The 22,265-nt window shown below is 42.7% G+C and overlaps 1 protein-coding gene across 2 annotated transcripts; it reads right to left on the bottom strand.

Annotated features, from left to right (window-relative positions):
• Positions 1-1,949: 1,949 nt before the first annotated feature.
• GARIN1B (golgi associated RAB2 interactor 1B) lies at positions 1,950-22,098 on the bottom strand. 2 transcript variants are annotated; one of them, XM_061414632.1, is made up of 8 exons: positions 21,928-22,098; positions 17,370-17,761; positions 15,987-16,171; positions 14,381-14,633; positions 10,155-10,276; positions 7,066-7,109; positions 3,543-3,713; positions 1,950-2,588 (listed from the first exon to the last, which is right to left on the bottom strand). In XM_061414632.1, the coding sequence occupies exons 2-8, from the start codon at positions 17,616-17,618 to the stop codon at positions 2,575-2,577; spliced, it is 1,038 nt and encodes a 345-aa protein (XP_061270616.1). In that variant the 5' UTR covers positions 17,619-17,761; positions 21,928-22,098; the 3' UTR covers positions 1,950-2,574. The 2 variants fall into 2 exon arrangements, with proteins under 2 accessions (XP_061270616.1, XP_061270617.1); XM_061414633.1 differs by having other exon boundaries at positions 7,066-7,103; positions 21,928-22,095.
• Positions 22,099-22,265: the final 167 nt, after the last annotated feature.

Genomic DNA, 22,265 nt, shown 5'->3' with positions numbered 1-22,265 from the left:
GACTCATTGACCATTGGCTTTAGCAATGTGAAGATCAGGTTTGGTGTTGTAGTGGAAGGGTTCAAGAGAAAATGGGAAGCAAAACATTGGAAACCCTTTTAGGGAGTTTACTAAAGGGGAACAGAGTGGGCAGAGAGCCCAAGAGAGGTTTTGTTTTATTTTTTTCATGTTTTTAAATGGAAGAAATAGCAGTTATATTAAGGAAAAATACCAGCATGTTTGTTACTGATGGGAAGCCTCTAAGAGAGAGAATCAAATTGATGATGAAGGGAGAAGGGAGAGTTGCTGGAGCAATGTCCTTGAGTAGGTGAGGTGGGAGGGGACCCAGTACAAAAGGGGAAGAGTTGGACTTTGCTTAGAGCTAGGCAGTTCTTTTAGATTAACAAGGAGAGAATCTAGATCTACTGGTCTGGTTCTAGGTGAGTGGTAGGGGTGGTCAGTGAGAACTTGGAGTTTTCTTTCAATTGCTACTATGTTCCCAGTGAAATAGGAAGCTGGGTCATCAGGAGGCACTGGGGGAAGCCTCCCACCCAAAGGAGAAGATGTGAAATAGCCATTCAGCAGAAAGAGCCGATGAGGGAAACATAGTATGAGCTCCAGGCAATATTAAGGACCCTCTTGAGAACTGAGATAATGTTGAGGTGAAACTGGGTAGTATGGCATGTGATTTTTTCTCTAGGCAAGTTTAGTGGCGTGGGGAACTCCCTAGTGGTCCAATGGCTAAGACTGCGTGATCCTAATGCAGGGGCCCTGGGTTCAACCCCTTGTTAGGGAACTAGATCCTGCAACTAAGAGTCTGAACGAAGAAAAATAAAGATCCTGCATGCCTCAACTAATATCGAAGATCCCAGGTCCTGCAACTAAGACCTAGCGCAGCCAAAAAATAGTTTAGCGTCATGGTGGGGAGTTCGACCCGGTCAGTTAATAAAGCGGAAGAGGTGCAAAGGCGCTGAGGGTACTTGCAAGAGAGTGATGGCATTCAGGATGGATCGTGGAATCTAGGCTGGAGGAGAAGGGAATGAGGATGTGAGGACAGGAAGGGATGATGAAAACCCAGAAGGAGCAAGAAATTGCAGGATTGGTGGGGTCGGAGGAGTATCGGACTCAGGGAAAGATAGGAGATAGTATATAGTAGGAGAGTAGAAATGATGGGGTGGGTGCAGTTATTAATGGCAAACTCTAGGGTAAATCGTGGAGGGAGGGTCAGTGGCTGAGGAGGGTGAAGGACAAGGACAGTGACTAGGGTATGGGAAGGATCATCTATGTGGATACTGAAATCATCAAGAATTAGGACATAACTCATCCTTGGTAAGACCAATGATGATCGAGGAACTTACTTTTTAGGCCTCCAACCATTTCAGTCTGAAAACTGCTTCATTGAAGAAAAATACCCTCCCCTAGGACAGCCTAAATCAAAGCAAGATGTCCAAAAAAGCTTTCCAATTGGAAGGTTGGGTACCTTTTCTGAAATATGTATAGTCTGGCTTTTATTGAATATGCAATATCATGCATTTTAAATAGAGACCAGTCCATGGTCTCTCTAGCAGACCCTCCTTAGTGACTCTCTTCATCTATAATTTGTGAACCCTTGATTTTACCTATGCTTTGAGCCTGGAACCTCTGATTTACCTGTAGCTTGAGCCTGTGTCTCCTCTCTTTGGCATATATAAGTACTAACAAGATACTCTATTTCAAGGGAGTATGATATGCAAAAGAAATTGAGCCAGTGTTTGTAGGGCTGAGACAATAGAATGCCTTATTTCTGAAACTCAGCAAGAGAAACTCCCCCTACCACATGCACCCTGTCTTACCACCTCCCGCAGGAAACTTGTGTAGCCTCAGACCCAAACCACCATTTGGAACAGCAGGGCCAGGCTAGCAGGTCCAAGTCAGGAAATGCACTAAGGAGGAAGGTCTAAGGCTTGAATCAAAACAGAGGGACTAAGGAGAAAAATTGGCAAAAAGGAACATTTAAGGAGAGGCCTTTGGCTGGAATTCATTTCTGTCCCCTTATCCTTGTCCAGAGGAGTCTGAGCAGAGAAGAAAACACATGTCTCCTTTGGTATATGGCCTTACTTTAAAGTTTTAAATTAGATAAATAGAAGTGTGGCGGCGAGGCATCTCTCAGTGTGCTTCATTTCCTTCTGTTACCACTTTTCTGCATCTCCCCTCTTCTCTGATTTCCGCCCTCCACCTTCCTCTTCAGCCCCGTTTTGTTCTCTTCCACCTCTTTTCTGGTTCTGGTTCTCTTTCCTTCCTTCTCTCTCTTGATCCTGGTCCTTCTGAGAGCGTATGTTCTTGTGCTGGAAGGGAGGTGAGGTGCAGTGATGTGTGGTGGTGAGGATGCAAAGTTACGGACCAGAATAATGCTGTAATAACGCTTCTCATCTGGGAGCCATGCTCCCAAGCGATTCTCCAGGGAAAGGCTGTGCTGTCAGCGTGAGATGATTCTAGTTTTTCCTTAGGTGCAGCTTTTCTCCTCCCCTCCATAAAGACAGTATCCCACAGAAAGCTGAATGCTGCAGAGTGGTGTTGGCAAGGGTCGTATGATTCTCTCTACTGTGAAAGGGTGGCTCAAATAGAACTTCCTGTGAGTATAGGAGAGAAAAACTTTCAATAAGATGTAGCTTGCCTTATGAGCTCTTCTATAGGCACCTAGATATTCTGTTAGTTTTTTTTTTTTTTTTCTGTTAGTTTTTTAAATCGTCAACTGTTGATAATAGGTAACTTGTAAGAGTTAGTGGCTTATTGATAATACTTTACTCTAGAAAACATAAACCACTGTACCTTCTTTAAGGATCTCTGGTCAGACAGAGGCACATAGGAAATACTTAATGAATGTTAAATGAATACGTGGATGGATGGATGAGCCTTGGTGCGTGGAAAGATAAGGGCTGGGCCTCAGAGATATTTGATCCCTACACCTCATCCCTCCTGGGCTTCCCTGGTGCCTCAGATGGTAAAGAATCTGCCTGCCTTGCAGGAGACTCGGGTTTTATCCCAGGTTCAAGAAGATCCCCTGGAGAAGGGATCAGCTACCCACTCCCATATTCTTGCCTGGAGAATCCCATGAACAGAGGAGCCCGGTGGGCTGCAGTCCATGGCGTCATAAAGAGTCAGAGGCGACTTTCACTTTTGTTCCTCACAGACTTCCTCCTTCCCACTCTACACAGCAGAAGGTTGGGATTCCCATGGAGGCCAGAGAAGGAGAAGGAGCTCCTCCCTCTGCAGAGGCAGCCCCTCATGCCTTCCGCACAGCACAGAGAAGGCAGCTCTAATGACAGCTGTGTCCTGCTAGTCTCTGTCTCTTTTGAGCCACTTGCAGGAAGCCCAGGGGCCTCTGGTAGCTCTGGAGGTGCCACACTTAGGGTTTCACTCAGCCCAGTTGGAGGTAGAGAAGAACAGGGCAAGAAGAAAGAGTGTTGAGGCAGCTATGGCTGGTCCCCCACTCCCAACCCACAGCCTCCTGGAATCATCCCAAGACCCTAGAACCTGAACCCAGGCTGGTCCCAGGAAGGCAGTGGATGAGGCCGTCACCGTACCTATGAGTGGGGCCAGCTGAGGCCCAGTGGAGGCTGCCAGAGTGCTGAGGAGCGAGAGGGATTGTGGCCCAGAGGGGTTCTCTCTTTCCCACTCTCCATAGGTGAACGAATCCCTCCAACTGAGGTCACGGGTGCAAGGGATGGAGTCTTCACTCGGAGAGGTTTTTTTTCCTAGGTCAAAAAGGAATGCAATTGTTTGTACTTTAATTCACAGAGCACACTCACAGGTTCCAGCCAACATGTGTGAGGTGCTTATTATGGGCTGGGCACTGTTCCAAACAATTACACGCATTAATGCTCTTTTAACCCTCACAACAACCTCTGAGAGGTCAGTGCTGCCATAGTCCCCATCTGATGCGTGAGGATTTTTAGGCCCCGCAAGGTGAAGTCACTTACTCGTGGTCACATCGTGAGGAGGCAAGGCCAGAATCCCAAGCCAGATAGCCAGGCAACAGAGCCCGTGTTTTTACCACTATACCATGTCAACAGGCAGTACCCATAAAACAAGGCAACCAACATGGCTTGGAGAGGTAAACCAAGTGAATTTCCCCAGGAGATTCAGCTAGCTGAACAGGCAATGCCCTTGAACCCAGATGGCCTGAAGCCAGAGCCTGTTCTTGGTCCACTTGGCTTGAGCTACTTAAGGGTGGCTCACAGCCCAGCAGCTTTGGCATCACCCAGAGCATGTGAGAAATATAGTCTCAGGTCTGCCCAGATGCTCTGAATCAGAATCTACATGTTAACAAGATCCCTAGGGGGGCATTTGCACATTAAAGTTTTAGGAAGGACCAGGCAGAGCCTGATGGGCTGCTGTCTGTGGGGTCGCACAGAGTTGGACACGACTGAAGCGACTTAGCAACATAGCAACAGCAATATAGATCACATCACCCACAAATGGGGAAGTGACATGTTCAACTACACAGGTACACTTGGGGATGCTGGCTTTTCCAAATGTAGCTCCCTCTGTCTCTCCCTCTCATCATCCAAAAGTCTTAAGAGGCTGGGGTGTAAGTGTCCTTCCAAACTGAAAGTGTACGCTACTTGGCCCAAAGATAAAAGAGGGGTTCCTTCAGCTCCAAGGAAAGAACAGGGTCCTAAGGACATCCCAGGATCATTCATTGCAATCAGCCTAGGGACATCTTGGGAGCAACAGTTCCGATGTCAGAGATGTCCTGTGACTCTGAAATTCTAGCTGTTCTCTCAAGTCCTAGAAATGTTTGAAATATTCTCTAGCTTTATCTTCTTCGACACTAATCTCATGAGATATGTTTTGAGTGTGTGTGTATGTACGTGTGTGTGTGTTTGAATGTATGTGTAAAAACATTAATGACTCACCATTGTATTAACAATCACATAATATTAAAAAGCAATTCTAGACTTGCAGAAAATGTGGGCCAGCAGCCAGCTCCGCTTACCATAGAGAACAGAGGCTGAAAACTGGCAGCCTCTAGGCTCACTTTGGTCTGCAGGTACCTTTTGTTTCCCCACTAAGTCTGGCCTATACTGTACTTTGTTAGGCTTCCCTGGTGGCTCCGATGGTAAAGGATTGTCCTGTGATGCGGGAGACTCGGGTTCAGTCTCTGGGTTGGGAAGATCCCCTGGAAAAGGGAATGGTAACCCACTGCAGTAGTCTTGCCTGGAGAATTCTAAGAACCAAGGAGCCTGAAAGGCTACAGTCCATGGGTTCACAAAGAATCAGACATGACTGAACAACTATCACTTTCACACTATAGATTTTTATGAAGTGGGGGGTGGGGGTGTATGTGATATAAAAATTCAGATTTTTGTTTTTTCTTGAAAAATCAGATTATCTGGCAATGCCAGGCCTGTGTTGCAGCATGGCAACCATTAATGAAACTTGAATTGAAACATTCACTTTTTCATTGCCACAGTCCCCATCACCCCCTACTGTCTCTTCAGTGCTGAACCGTGTCAGCCCAGCTGTTGTTTTATGAATAATAGGGATGAGGGAAAAATTAGCCGTTTCTTCTATCTATGACACGTAGACTCTTTACTCCTTTATAACACCTGCAGATGTTTGAGTTTGAATCCCTGGTTTGGATAAAAGTTGGCACAGCTCCTCTGGGACCTACGCACTCCTCCAAATATAACATGATATTCTGGCTGCCTTATGAGCCAATTTGGAGGAAAAATTTCTTAGGGATGTGGTGCATGAATATTTATTGAGCTCCTATTGCGTTCTCAGACCTGTGCTTCCCACTGTAGGAATTCAGAGGCATACAAAAAAGTTTAGCATTGTTTGAAGAAATAAGACTTAAACCTATGAAACAATTAGGGAACTTATGTTATGAAAGAGAGGTTATGAGCAAGGCGAGATGTGCCTGGACAGGAAGGTGTTGTGATTGTTTAGTCTCTAAGTTGTGTCTGACTCTTTGCGACCCCATGGACTGTAGCCCTCCAGGCTCTTCTGTCTATGGAATTCTCCAGGCAAGAATACTGGAGTGGGTTGCCATTTCCTTCTCTAGGAGACCTTCCTGACCCAGGGATTGAACCCGTGTCTCCTGCATTGCAGACAGATTCTTAATGCTGAGTCACCGGGGAAGCCCCAGTTGTGAGTGTATCTGGACGATTAGGCAGGATTTAGAGTGGCGTCAGAAAGAAGGGAGCAGAGGAGGATGAATAAGTCATGGGAAAGGATAACTGAGGTTTGACCACAGCAGAAGATTTAAGCTGGAGAAAAGAAGGCAGAGAGCTCCTGATGAAGAAGGAGAGAGTAATCAGGTGAGATGGGTAAGAGATGGAAGGCTCATGCAGGATCAGCCATGCCAAAATGAGTGGATTTGGGGTAAACTAGAACCTGAGAATACATCGGGAACTGGCTGCTGTTTCCAGAACATGTCATACTGTCTTACACAGACTCTGTGTCTCTTTCTAGGATCCCTGCCTCATCCGCCTCGGCCAGCCCACTTGTACTCATCCTCTGTGACTCAGCACAGACCCCAGGTCTTCTGGGACAGCTTCCCAGGAGGAGTGAGGGAGTTCTGCCTTTGTGCCCTCAAGACAGGAGCACCCCAGTCTTGAGCTTTGAATGTTGCCTGGAAGGAGAGGTTATGTGATTTGGGAATTTACCCATCCGACTCCAAAAACTATAAACCCCTGAATGGGGTGCTGTGTTTTTCTTCACTGTGACTCCAAAGCCTTCAACAGTGTTTGGCACTTACCAAGTGCCCAATATGTGTTTTTGAATGAATGAATGAACTAGCAGGAGATTGCTGCAGTGGCCCAGGCAAGAGATAATAAAGTAGACTAGGGTAGGATCTGTGGGCTTGGAAATGAACTCAAGAATGTAAAGAATATTTCAAAGAAAGAAACTGGGGTGATGTGGTGCCAAATAGACTATGGTGACTGCAGATCCCAGAAGAACTAGAACCAAGGTACAGGAGGATAATGGTGATCCTGACAGCAAAGGAAAGTTGGTCTAGGGGGCTGGAGGGAATTTTATTCCTATGTCTGCAGAGCAGAAAGATTCTCCAAGATGTGGGTGCTCTGTACCCTCCCTTACCTGAGCTGTCCTTTTTGTTCTCTGTCTTTTTGCTGCTCCTGGAACTCCAGTCATTTCAGGATCGAGGAAATGAAGGTCAGAAGGAAAAGAATAGAGCATGAGACTCTTGTTTTAAAGCTTGTTTTTCATTATATTTTTCCTGATGCAACAAAAGCTTTAGAGGCAGATATAAATATGAAAAAGGACAGCTGTGGCTATATTGGGTGGATGTGACCCATATTAAAGCACCAGAAGGAAAACTAGAGAAGGGGGAGGTAGAATGGGGTAGGGGTTTGGGGAGCAGAACCCTTGATGCTGATTTTGCTGAGGTGGAGTGGGCGTGACTCCATCTGTTTGGCATCTCAGCCATTTATTTTATTTGCTGTAAGTTGCATATTACTGTTGATGTGCAAAAACTGCTAAAACTGCAACCAGACCAGAACCTGCCTAAATGAGGAGAAAAATCATCACTCCAGGGCTTCATGCTGGGAAATGAAAGAGAAGAAACTAAACATCTGTACAAAGTAATTGTTTGAGATGGGGAAGCAAAAATTAAATGTTCCCTGTTTCTCACATCCCTCTGATCCGTCTTGGACATGACAGCCTGCACTCGGTTGCCATGGCTCCCTGGCTGGTCCCATCACACCTAGCCTGCCTCTCTTCAAATCGCTGTCACAGCAGCAGCCAGCTTGACCTTTTAAAAATGTAAATGGGATCACAGCACTTCCCTATTGAAAATGCTAAGGTTCCCATTACACTTAAAGCTTAAATCCATTGGCATGGCTTCCCAGGCCCTGCCTGGTTTGGGCCCTGCCCACTTCTACATATGTCCTCCTACCAACATCCCCACTTCCCCTTGATCTTCCTTCCCTTTCTCTACACTGACTCATTAAGCTTCTTACTCAGGGCATAGCCTCAGTCTTACACCCATTTGTTCCCTTAGTCTGCACAGCTTTCCCCATCCTTTATCTGACTTCTGTGAGTTTTTCCTTTAGGTCTTCAACTTCTCTGACCTTTCAGAGATATTAAAATCTCTCTGTGCCAGAGATTGCCAGTAGGCCCCCAGCATCCCTTCTTCCCTTCTCCTGCTGAGGCAGAGCATCTAATTTTGTGCTGGGCCCATGGCTATGTGGAGTAGAGGCTTCATTTCCCAGCCTCCTTTGCAACTGGGTGTGACTATCATTATTCAGTCTCTAAGTCATGCCCCACTCTTTGCAACTCCATAGACTGCAGCACACAAGGCTCCTCTGCCTTCCACTATCTCCTGGAGTTTGTTCAAATTCATGTTCACTGAGTCAGTGATGCTATCTAACCATCTCATCCTCTGCCACCCCTTCTCCTTTTGCCTTCAATCTTTCCCAGCATTAGGGTCTTTTCCAATGAGTCGACTCATTGCATCAGGTGACCAAAGTATTAGAGCTTCAGCTTCAGCAACAGTCCTTCCAGTGAATATTGAGGGTTGATATCCTTTAGAATTGACTGGTTTGATCTTCTTGCAGTCCAAAGGACTCTCAAGAGTCTTCTCCAGCACCACAATTTGAAAGCATCAATTCTTTGGTGCTTAGCTTTCTTTATGGTCCAACTCTCACATCCATACATGACTACTGGAAAAACCATAGCTTTGACTAGATATAGGTGTGGCTAATGAGGTATAAACAGAGGCTGTCCTAAGAGTAATAAAGAAAATCTGTGAGTTAACATTTTGAGACAATCAAAAAGTTGCTTCAGAATATTTTGTTCTGGGAATTCCCTGATGGTCCAATGGTTAGAACTCTGCACTTCCACTGCCTGGGGTCAGGAGTTTCACCCTTGGTCAGTGAGCTAAGAGCTTGCAAGCTGAATGGTGTGGTCAAAAAAAAAAAAAAATCTGTATTAAGTCCAGAGCTCTCCTGTTCAGATTGTGATATCTTACCCTGGAACTTCTTCATTACAGATCTCTGTGTGATATACCAATGACAACCCCAGTATAAAAAATTCTTCAACAGCAGGCAACTAATAAGTCTTTTTCCTGTGTTATCACTTTTCTACTTTCAGCCCAAGTTAGAATACAAGTTAATATTTATTGAGAGTTAACTTATAACTGCCTCTAGATTTGCTGAGGACCAGCCAAGCACTTGATGCATATGGGTTCATTTTATACTGACACTATCTGGATGAGGTTGGCATTATCATAATTTCCACTCTACAGATCTGAAAACTGAGGCCCAGCAGAGTTAAGCAATGTGCCCGAGGGCTCATAGTCAGAGCAGTGACTTGGGTCCAAACCTATGTGAGCACTTACCCACTATGAGACTTCGCCTCCTCTGAGCTCTCCTGATTTTCAGTTTATTATTGGCACTCATACATACAAAAAAACTTTCTTTTTTTAATTCTGTCTCTGAATTGCTGGTCCCTGTTATGACAAAATCTCCTTCTCTGGTGTTTTTCTCTTCTGGTGACATTTACTAATTCATTTCTGTTCTCCCTTTTCTTTGACACCACATGTCAAGTTCACTGGAACTCCGGTTCCCACTTGAACTTTGCTCTCTGGCTGTGGTACCCTGAGGTCTAAGTGTGCTCTGCTTTTGTCTCTCTCATACCAACCAGTCCTAAGAGTCAACCCTAAGTCATCTGTACCTACAATGACATTTCCTCAGACATGGAGAAGACAGGCCTACATGAGGGAGCTTTCCAGAAAACACTTAAAAAAAATTGACCACAGAAGCTCCATAAAGTCCAAGCAGAGGCCAAGTATGTAGGTAAAGGAACTCAGTGATAGAGGATGTTTTCAACAATGTTTTGATTATTTCTCAGTAGGAAATCTAGGAACTAGATTAGAAATTAGGTTTTACTTTTCCACTGTGTCACTAATTTATTCTTAATATTGAAGAGGTTACTCTTCATTTTTTATGAATATCCTCCTCTGAAGTCAAGCCCACAGTGCTTGTGGAGGACAATCAGGCAAAGAGACCAGGAAAAGGTTTCCCTGAGTCAAGAATACAGACTGGATTGCATGTGGAAGGGCAGAATTTCATGTACTTCCTTGTGCCCCTTAACCAGATTACTTGGTTTCTGAGTCTCTGGGGCAGACCACCTGGGGACATCAGGCTGGCTGGATTTGAGTCATGTACCTGAACAGGTTGTGCTGATGCAAGTCCACAAAGATCTGACAGAGGGCCTCGCTCTCCCCTTTGGCCATCAGCTGCATGAGGCTCTCGCTGGGCTGGGAAGGTTGGGGTTTCTTCTGTACTAACTAGATGGAGGAAAGAAAAACAAAGCCAGGTTGTTAAGGTTTTAGCATCTCTGCATTTTCCTAATATCATGGTCTAGAACCGAAAGTGTTAGAACCTAAAGTGTTCCATCAGACAAAGCCATGCCAGCAGCTCAGAGAGGCAATTCTGAGGCTATATCTGTTTGTTTTGATCTCTATTGTTATAAATTTCCTTTGATGTCCTAAGAATGATATTGTTATTAAAAACTTTAAACATAATTTAGTGTAGGTAAGCTATTCTTAACATACCTTACTATGTTATTGAACAGTCTATTAATATAAACTTTAATAAAACTTACCATACTTGGTTTTATATTTAAATAGAGGGGGTTAAATGTTTATTGTAGAAATTTAATGTTTTTCAAATTCATTTATCTAAGAAATATCCTGTGTTGAGGTGCTTTTTATGCCAAAGTAAAATTGCCTCTTTTCTTGTTGCCTGTGATGCCCCTTGGATGTTCTGGTTGTGTGGGGGGGTGTGTGTGCGCACATGCTCAGTCACGTCAGACTCTGAGGCCCCATGGACTGTAGCCCACCAGGGTCCTCCGTCCATAGAATTTTCCGGGCAAGAATTCTGGAACGAGTTGCCATTTCCTCCTCCAGGGGATCTTCCTGACCCAGGGATCAAACCCGTATCTCTTGCATCTCCCAGGTTGGCAGGCAGATTCTTTACCACTGCACCACCTGCTCACGTTCATTTAATATTAATATTTTCTGAACATCAACTATTTGCCAGGCACTGGGGAATCTCAGTGAAAAAAACAGATAAAAATCTCAGCCATTGTGGAGCTTATGTTGTAGCTCACTTCAGGCTTCAGTTCATTAGACTCCAAGGCCTGAGGCAAAAAGGCCCAGGTGGCTTCCCTGATTTCTATCAAATATTTAAAGAAGTAGTAACATCAATTCTTCAAAAACTCAGAAACAGAGGAGGAAGGAACACTTTTTAAATTACTCAATAAGGCAAGTATTATTCTGATACCAAAGCCAGGCTATCACAAGAACACTACAGACCAATATCTCTAACGAACGTAGGTGCAAAACTCTTTTAACAAAATGCTAGCAAACCAAATCAAACTATATAGAAAGGATCATACACATCGTAATGTAACAGAATTTATTGCAGGAATACAAGGCTGGTTTAACATCTAAGAATTAAAGTAATATAATATATGGGCTTCCCTGTTGGCTCAGTGGTAAAGAATCCACCTGCCAGTGCAGGAGACCTGGGTTCTATCCCTAGGTTGGGAAGATCCCCTGGAAAAGAAAATGGCAATCCACTCCAGTATTCTTGCCTGGGAAATCCTATGGACCTGGACAAAGGAGTCTGGCAGGCTACAGTCCATGGGGTTGCAAAGAGTTGGACACAACTTAGCAACTAAACAACAACAATATACTATATTAATAGAATAAAGAACAAACAATAGGATCATCTTAGTAGACAGAGAAAAAGCATTTGGCAAAATATAATACCCATTCATGATAAAAAAAACTCTTAATAAACAAGGAATAGAAAGGAATTTCCTCTGTCTTATAAAGGGCATTTACAAAAATCCCATAGTTAATATCATACTTAGTGAAAGACTGGATATTTTCCCCGTAATACCTGGAATGAGGCAAGGATGTCTGCTTTTATTACTTTTATTAAACATTGTACTGAAGGTTCTAACTAATGCAATAAGCAACAAACAAATGGATCCAAATGAGAAATGAAATTAAGCTGTATTTATTTGCAGATAACAGGAATATGCATATATGTAGAAAATCCTAAGGAATCCATGAAAACTAATACAGCTAATAAACAACAATACACAAAAATCTATTGTATTTCTATATACTTTCAATAAGTGATACAAAGTTAAGACAACACAATTCCATTTACAATAATATCAACAACAATCAAATACTTAGCAATATATTGAACAAAAGTAGTGTAGAACTTATAAACTGAAAGCTGCAAACATTGCTAAGGGAAATTAGATTGATATAAATGGAAAGACTTTGTATACATATGTACTGAAAGACTCAATATTGTCAAGATGGCAATTTTCCCCAAATTGTTGTATAAATTCAACATGTTCTTACCAAATTCCAGCAGTTTTGTTTGTTTTTTTTTTTGCAGAAATTGGCAAGTTGATCCTAAACTTTACATGGAAATGCAAAGGATCTGGATTTGGCTATTCCAAAACAATTTGAAAAAGAGCAAAATTGAAAGATTTACAACACCCAATTTCAAAAATTAAAATTCAGAGGTTTCAAGAAACTTACCATAAAGCTTCATTTATCAAGACATTGTGGTATTGGCACAAGAATAGCAAACAGATCAATGGAACAGAACTGAGAAGCCAGAAATAAATCCTTACGTTTATGGTCCAATGCCAAGACAATTCAACATGGGAAGGATAGTCTTTTAACAAATGGTACTAGAATTGTTATAACATCCACATGCCAAAAAAAAAAAAAAAAATTACTTAAAAATGTACCCTTACCTCACATCATACAAAAATATTAACTCAAAAGGGATCAAAGACCTACATGTAAGAGCTAAGTCTAGTGACTTCCCTGGTGGTCCAGTGGTTAAGACTCCATGTTTCAAATGGCAGGGGCTCATATTCAATTCTTGGCTGGGGAACTAAGATCCCACATGCCACATGATGTGGCCAAAAAAAAAAATTTTTTTTTTTAAAAGAAGTCTATACAACTTCTTGAAGAAAATATAGGATAACATATATTTTTTGTGACTTTGGGTTGAACAAAGAGTTTTTAGATAAAAGATCTATTAAAGAAAAAATTGATAAACTGCACTTCATCAAAATTTAAAAGTTTTGCTCCTTAGAAAACATCATTAAGAAAATGAAAAGACAACTCACAGACTGGGAAAAAACATTTACAAGTCATATATCTGATAAAGGACTTATATCCATAATATGCAAAGAGCTCTTACAACTCAATAAAAAAATGTTTTTAATAAGAAAAGATTTGATTAGAAATTTCACCAAGAATATATATAAATGGTTAACAAGTCTATGAAAAGTTTCTTGACAGGAAATCCTAATTAAAAACACAACATATCCCCTAGAATAGCTTTAATTAAGAAGATAATATCATTGTTGGTGAAGATGTGGAGAAAGCAAAACCCTCTCACATTCCTGGTGGGAATGTAAATGGTATAGTCACTTTGGAAAAAGGTTTGCCTGTTTAAACACAAACTTATCATATAACTCAGCAATTCCAAATTCTTGGAATCTACCCACAACAAATGAAAACATACCCTAACATACATCTATACAAAAACTTGTACACAAATGTTCACAGCAGCATTATTCATAATAGGCCCAAACGAAATAATCCAAAGGTCTCCCAGGTGGCCCAGCAGTAAAGAATCTGCCTGCTGATACTGGAGATGCAGATTCGATACCTGGGCCAGGAAGATCTCCTGGAGGAGGAAAGAGCAACCCACTCCAGTATTCTTGCCTGGAAAATTTCATGGACAGAGGAGCCTGGTGGGATGCAGGCCATGGGGTCTCAAAGAGTTGGACAGGACTGAGCACGCATGCATGAAAATGATCCAAATGTCCATCAACTGGTGATTAGACAAACAAAATGTGGTATATCCATGCAGTGGAATACTATTCCACAATAAAAAGGAAGAAATTATTGATAATATGTGACTCTAACATAGAGTTGGCCTCATGCTATGATATGAATGAACTTGAAAAACCTTATGCTAAATGAAAGAAGCCAGACACAAAACACTATATATTATAGGATTCCATGTATATGAAATGTTTCAGAAATATGAGTGGAGTTTGAAGACAGATCAGTGGTTGCCTAGGGTAGAAAGTAGGAACAAAATGACTGCAAATGGGCATGAGGGAATTTTTTAGGGTGATAGATATGGTGGTGATGGTTGCAGAACTGAAACTACTGAAAATGCTGAACTGTACACTTGAGTGAATTTTAATCAATAAAGTGATTAGAAAAGGCCTAAGGCAGGGATCTCCTTCCCAGGGTGCTCCCATATCAGCTTACCAAAGCTCTACAGCTCAGCTCTGGCCTTGGCTGGAGGAGGCCATAGTGTCCACTTACCTGTGAGTCTCCTGAGGGACTGCAGCTATTCTTGGGTACCAGGCAGTGAGTGACAAGAATCCTGGGGTCTTTGGTGGTGATGGACAGGCCCTTCTGCAGAATTTGAATGAGCCGGATCCAGAAGTGGAAGACAGTCTTAGGATGGTCAGGGTGGAGTTTTAGATAGTATATCTTCTCTGTGACTGTCCTCAAACGCAGGACACGTTGAAGGTGGTCAGAGACCTGGAGCTCCACAAACTTCAATGGGAGAATCCTGAAGACGCAAGGGAAGACATACATTGATAACACACATGGTCCAACGCTGTCTTCACTAAAATGAAGAGTGTCTCCTTTAGGACCAAGGCTTTGGGGGTGGGTAGGAGTGAATGGTTAGCACAGTGGTTCTCAAACTTCAGGGAGATCAGATTCACCTGGGGAGCTTGGTTAAAATGCAGACACCTGAAGATACCCCCAAAGATTCAGATTCAGTAGGTCTGGGGTAGGGCCCTGGAATCTGCATTTTAACCTCCACCTTTCCTGCCACGATTCTCATGCTGGTGTTCCCTGAATCCTGCTTGAGAAGGGCAGCCTGGGAGTAAGATAGCTGAGATCATAGGGATTTTTAATTTTCTTCTTGATAGAAAAATAGGAGCTGGGTCTCACTGTCCAGCTTGTCCATTCATTGACCTTAAGGCCCCAATTACTCTTCCCAAAGGAGCTAAAGTTCAGGGAGCTGGCTTTGGATCTGGGATTAGTCAGCTGAACTGGGATGCACTTGCTGTAGGGGGTGCTTAGAACATAACGGAGAGGTTTATTATTGAAGCACCATGGAGCAATGAAAGGTTAACTTGGGCCTCTGGGAATATCTAGAGATTCTTGAGATATCCTGCAAATTACTTGAAGAGGCTCAAGCATCTAAAGGGGCCACTGCACACTGCTGTATTCAAAATGAATAACCAGCAAGGGTATAGCACATGGAACTATACTCAGTGTTATGTGCCAGCCTGGATGGGAGGAGGATATGGGGGGAGAATGGATACAAGTATATGTATGGCTGAGTCAGTTTGCTGTTCACCTGAAACTACCACAACATTGTTAATTGGCTATACCCAATACAAAATAAAAAGTTGGAAATCTGAAAAAATAAAGGGCCATTGCATCCCGGACAAACATAATATTACAGTTCCAAGTAAGACTTCATTCAATTCACTTTACCAGTAGGAAAACTGAAATGCATCAAGTAACTTGGAACTCAAAAATTGTTTTGAGTCTGCTGCTGCTGCTGCTAAGTCGCTTCAGTCGTGTCCGACTCTTCGCAACTCCATGGACTGCAGCCTACCAGGCTCCTCTGTCCATGGGATTCTCCAGGCAAGAGTACTGGAGTGGGTTGCCATTGCCTTTTCTGGTTTTGAGTCTAGTCAGTTGCATAAGGTTTAGAACCTGCATCTCCCAACCAATGCTTCATCTCCTAGACCCCTTGGCTTCCTTGTCCCTTGCCCCAAAGTAGAGAGACTTCCTAAGAATTCAGTGCAGTGAGTGCAACAAGAAGGAAAGTGGGGATGTAGACTGGCCCTCCTTCCTGTCCATGTTACATGCCTCCCCCTTTGCCCCACTTCAGGATGCTCACCTCTTCAGGATGATCTTGGGGGCTGTGGATGGTTTGTTCCATGTCTGGTTCTGCCCGTGGTGCCATTTGACACTAGCCATGAGGAGGATGTTGGGAAGAGGCAGGCAGGGCACGGAGGAGGTCACCCCCAGGGCCATGGTGTTGTAGGTTTTGTAGATGTCTATCCAGTCCCTGCCCTTTCTGACCTGCAAAGCAGTCCCCCAGCACAGTCTGAGCGTTTGGCAGGAGCAGCAGCATGTTTCACGAGAGAGCTTCTCAAACTCGGCACTGTTCACATTTGGGGCTGGATAATTCTTTGTTTGGGGGGAGTGGGCTCTCCTGTGTGTTGTAAGGTGTTTAACAGCATCCATGGCCTTTGCCCAATAGTTGCAGATAGCAGTGACCACCCCAACCCCACCCCCAAACTGTGACAATCCAAAATGCTTCATTCAGACATGGCCAGTGGCTTCAGACATGGCTCCACTACTGGTGGGGGCAAAGTCATCACTTGTTTGGAACCACAGTTAAACCTATATTGGTTAAACAACTGTAACAGTATTTACTTTGCCTATTGTGGGTTGACCAAAAAGTTCATTTGGGTTTTTTAAGCTGATGTGGAAAAATCAGATGAACTTTTTGACTAACCCAATATTAGCAATTGCCCACAAGAGTTCCCTGAACATGTGTCACACTTCCCATGAATCCTCCCCAGACCATTTCCTGGCTTTTAATTAAAAAACCTGTCCTTTGGCACTTTCTTGGGAGCCCTATTATCTCCTGCATCTTTTTTTCACTGTCAGGCCCCTGTAACCCCCAAGTGCTGCTTATTCTGGGTCCCATCTGGCCTAAGGAGAGCCCAGGCAAGGAAACAAAATGCACTGAGTGCTCCTGTACTGAGGCCTTTCTTCCCATGTTTCCCAGCCAGGTCAGTCCCACCTCTTTTACAACAGAAAAAACTGGTGCGCAGGTCACCTGCACCATGACATCCCCTGACGAGAAAAAAATGGACCAGACTCCGAGCCTAGATCTCTCTGGGTGCCCCACTTCTATTCTTTCATCCATCAGCATTTCTGCTCTAAAGCCGTAAATAGCATCTCATTTTACTGCCTTTTTGTTCATCTACTTTGAACTGACAGCCTGGAGGATGAAGTAAACTAAGGGATTCAGAGATCAAACCCTCCCCTCAGAGCAGAGAACCCTTGACCTCTCTCTCCAGAGTGACTGCAGGAGAAAGCCTATCTGGGGCTCTGCAATGTCAGGGTCAGGTGTGGGTAGCCTTGCCTTTGGTTCCTCTCTTTGCCTCAGTTGTCACTCCACTCCAGTTCCGGGGACAGACTCTCCGTCACATTGTGGGAAGAGATTTAGAGGAATCAAGGAGTGCCATTCGGAGCGGCCCAAGAGTACCTGGACAAAGTTGCTTTCAAACACCACTGATTCAGGAAACAGGTTGAATTCTGGAGAATGAACCATCTGGCCGAGCAGTCCCTCCTCCACACCCAGGCCCACTCCAGGATTTGGTTCCCCATCCACAGGAAAGAGGCCCCTGAATTCTTCCCAGGCATTCAGGGAAGGGAAGGTTGGATAGGATCTTGTGACTTTTACTGTCTTCTTCGATTTGTTCCAAGTCTTTCTATGTGGAACTGATGACAACATTTCCGCACATAGTCAGGGGCCTGCTGCGCATTTGTCCTGGGTCCTCTTTCTTCCCTCCTGGCCTTGGGCAGCCAGCCAAGGCCTGGGGCCACCAATCAGCTCACAATGATGAATGGATGACATCATGAAAAACCAGGGCAGGCCTGCGGGAAAGGGAAATGAAGAGGAGCCTCCCTTTTCCTCCAGAGTGCTTTCACAGCTTGCTGCGTGCCCCGACAGGCCCCAGCCCCCTTGGGACCTGAGGACACAGCTCCCCTAGAACTTGCTGACCCAGGCACAAAGCAGAAAAGGAAGGCTGTTAGGAAGCTCCTTCCACTGTTAAGAAGCTCCTTCCACTGTTAAGAGGAAAGTCCCCTCCCTGCCTTTCAAGCCTCCCTTACTCCAAATGTGACCTACCCCCAAAGAGTTTTAAGGGCGGTGGTTGATTAAAACAGTTTTCCTGAGTTCTGTACCATGTGGGCCCCATGTGCCCTGGTCTATCTGCAGTAGCCTCTGCTGGTTCTGGGAGAAGCTGCAGGACTGTAGGTGCCTGCTCTATACTTTGCTACCACTGTCTGGCTACTTCTGCGGGGCTAATTTCCCTAAGGAAGTCAAACTGAAGAACAGTAGGAATAAGTGGTTTCTTACCCAGAGGCTGGCTGGGTGGGGGTGCCAGCTGAGAGGAACAGAATCCCAATGAGCCGCTCTGCTAGATCAACACGCCCTGCTTTTTCTCAGAGAGGGAGCCTGCCTCATCGCTGAGCCAGAGAGAGGAAAAAAGAGCCCAGATCTTGGGGCAGTTAGATAAGAGGCAAAGAACCCAGCAGACTGACCACCACTCCTACTGACCACTACCACTATTTCAGGGAGAAATCCTAGTTTGAACAAAATTCCAGACTCTATTAACCACCAAGGTAAATTCCCTCATCAAGGTCAAATGCAATCAATTTAGAAAAGCAATATGACAACCAAAATATGCAAAGTACAAGCGGGGAGGTTTATTTCTGTATTTCATTATCAAGCCAGGGAGAAGGCTGAAAGGTCACGAGGCTTTCCTTTGCTGATTCCATCACCCCCCTCTGGTTGTTTCTATTATGCTCCAGCTCTATAGGCTCTCTCATGGGTACAACAACTTCTACCCTCACGTTCCTTGTTTTCCTTTGTTTACCGTGTGGGGAAATGTCTTCTATGGTAACATTCTCTAGGGATGGGGTCAGAGACCACATCCTGTGGTTTACATTTCCCTGAAAACAACACGCAGTAAAAAGTGATGATAATTAGTACACTGATACGATGCTTTTCACAGCTAAAGCTTACATGCTGCAGTAAAGCTTAGATGTACGGTTTGGATATATTTGACCATTGGGTCTCTAGTAATTGAGCGTCTGGTTTTTAGTTGGCATGAGTTTGTGGAATGAAGATTGTGTTTCCTGGCCTCTGTCTTGGCTAGCTAAGGCTATAGGGCAAAAATGATGCAAGATCAGGAGTTGGATGAAATTTCTGTAAGGAATCATCATGGGAAGGGGGTATGCTCTTTTTCACTCACTTTTCCCTTCAGACTGGAATATAGACTTGATGGCTGGAGCTTGAGCAACCCTACTGGGCCATGAATTGGCATGCTAAGGATGGTAGCATAGCAAGATAAAAGGGCTTCAGTTCCTTGAGGATCATAAAATTATACTAGTCCTGGACTCTTACTTTGAACTTCTTCTAAGTATGAAAGAAATAAAGGTTTCTTTGATTTTGAATCAGGCTTAAAAAATAGCTGATAGAACTATATAAAATGTCTATATACTCCTCTGGACTAATTTTACAGGAAGTTATGGAACTATTTACCAATAATTCTAAGTAATGAAGAAAATAGGCTTAACTTTACAATAAAATTGGACCTTAAGAATGACAAACAAGTAACTTTTGGAAAAAGTTGTTTAATGTATATTCTAGTAACATTCACTGGTTTTGTTTTTATGTGTATACACTGTTGATGTTGTCACAATTATTGAGTTTTGCACATTTACTGATGAGCACTTTGGTGAGAGTCTCCTTGCATATGTTGATTGTCCTTTGGTTTGAGGTTAAAGTCACCTTGTCAGGGTTAGGTATCATTTCAAAAGCTTTCTCAAGAATGACTAGGATATCTGGTTGTCAGTTGAGGCTAGGCCCAGGTTTTGTGGAGTTTAAAGCTTATACAGTTTTGGAGATTCTTAAAAATAAAAAGACTGGAGAGAGGGGTTTGTCAAGAGTTATTGTTTAACAGGTACAGAGTTTGAGTTTGGAAAGATGACCAAGCCTTGGAGATGAGTGGTGATGATATTTGCACAACAATGTGAAGGTATGCACTACCGCTGAACTGTAAACCTAAATGGTTAAAAGAGTGAACTTTTCATTATGTGTCTTTACCACAATTTAAAAATGCTAGAGAAATGAAAAATGAGATTTAAAAATCCTACAAAAGTGTATGGTACAAAATTGTTGGAGGGATGTCCTCCTAGACCTTGGAAGGGCACATGAGAAGGGACCTTGAAACTTAAGCTTTATTATCTCCATGGTAAATATTTTAAATATAAAAGTAAAGTGTTAGTTGTTCAGTCATGTTTGACTCTTTGTGACCTCATGGACTATAGCCCACCAGGCTCCTCTATCCATGGAATTCTCCAGGTAAGAATACTGGAGTGAGTAGCCATTCCCTTCTCCAATTTTAAATGTGTCACTATTAAAAAAAAAATATTACATAAAAGGTATATGTACTTGTAGAGTATTAGAAAATACAGACAAGCTTAAAAACAAATAGCATATTCCTACCACCCAGAGAATATCACTCACTGTAACAGTTACCTGTGTGTGTACTAAAATGAGATCATACTGTAAAAATGGTTTTATAACATTTTTATCCCTGTTTTGTTTAGGCAACACTTTCTACCTTTGTGTTTTAGTTATTTTATCTCATCTCATTTAGTTTCCAGGCCATATTAAAATTTTTCCAATTATTCTTAGCTGGTTTATCCATATCAGTATCCAATCAAGGACCCTAATACCTGTTAAGCTTAATCTCGTCCAGTCCCTTTTTTAGAACACTTACCAGTGGAAACAATTGAGTCAGTTGTCCTACAGAATGTCCTTCTGTATTTCTCTGGTTTTCCCTTGTGTTAGCTTTCTTCTCTAGCTACTACATTTCCTATGAAATAGAAGTTATATCTCAAGGGCAAATGGATTCAAGTACTAGTCACTATTTCTTAGTAAAGAGCTACCATGGGATCTACGTGAGATACTATTCTCCTCTCCCAAAGAATGTCAGTAGAAAAATACATATAAAGAATACACATCAGAAGAAAAATGATTTCAGAAAATAGAATAAGTTCTTTGAAAAGTATCACTCTAACTGAATACAATATGAGACCCTATGAAACAAAAATTCAGAGATACCAAAATTATATGAAAAGGAGACTTGGAAAGGTAAGGAAAGAAATAGAAGAAAAATACACTATCTGAAAGTCACATTAGAAACCACACGAAGTAGAGTTGCTATAACAGAAAAGTGAGTCAGTGCCATGGATAACAGATGTGAGAATATCACACAGACATAAAAGAGAAGTACAAACAGATGAAATGATTAGAAAGAAAATGGTAGCTATGTGAGATGTTTATATTGATCCAACATACAGCTAGAGTCCTGGTGAAGAGGGAACAAACGAAATTGAAAAAGTAGTCACAAGCATAAAAGAAAAGCCATTTCTGAAACAAAAAGACTCAGCTTGGCAAGTGAACAGAATTTCCTATATTCCAGGTAAATTGAGTAAAGAGACTATTGAAATCAGAATAGCTCTTGTGAAGTTCCTAAATCTTAGGGATAACAAAAGCTTCCTACTATAAACATCCCAGAAGAAGCAGCAGACCATCTACCAAGAAGAAAATGAGACTGACCTTGGACTTCTTTTCAGCAGTTTTAGATGGCATAGGACAATGGAACAATGTAGAAAGAATGTTGAGGAGGAAAGGATGTGACTCAACAATTCCATAAGTGGCTAGAAATTAATTCAAGTGTAAAGGTAGCAAAAATAATCTTCAAACTCTAAGCACTCTAGAATAAGGAAAACCATAAGCTGATTCTTTGAAAAAAAAAATTAGATGACCCACTATCTAACAGTTTAAAAGTTTTTAAAAGGAAGACAGAAATCATAAAACTTGAACTAAGAAAACACAAATAAGTACAAGTAAGAAGGACAGTTTCCTGGGTAATGGTAGTAACATGAAGCTTAGAGCATAAAATAGGTAGTCAGAAGACCCCAAAATACAGTGACTTAAACTAAGCAGAATTTTTATTCTCTCTTACATAGTAGTCCAAAGGAATGTAGTCTACAGCTGGTAGAGTATCTCTGCCATTCTCAACACGTGACTTCCATCTCTGAGTTCCAAGGTGACTGCTTCAGTTCCTGCCATCAATGTTTGCATCCTGGCCATTGAGAAGAGGGAGAAAGGGAGTGTACACTCATTCCTTTTAAGGGCAAGACCTGGAAATGACATAATCACTTTTGCTCACATCCCATTGGTTGGAATTCAGTCACATGACCACACCCAGCTACAAGGGAAGCTGGGAAATGTAGATTTTTTAGCTGAGTGAACGTGAGTCCATGTAGAACTGGAAAGTTCTATTACTTATTATTTAAAGAT

The sequence above is a fragment of the Bos javanicus genome, chromosome 4, assembly GCF_032452875.1.
Source record: "Bos javanicus breed banteng chromosome 4, ARS-OSU_banteng_1.0, whole genome shotgun sequence".
NCBI classification, from domain to species: Eukaryota; Metazoa; Chordata; class Mammalia; order Artiodactyla; family Bovidae; genus Bos; species Bos javanicus.
The sequence above is the reverse complement of the archived record's forward strand: the minus strand, read 5'-3'. Positions and strand labels throughout refer to the sequence as shown.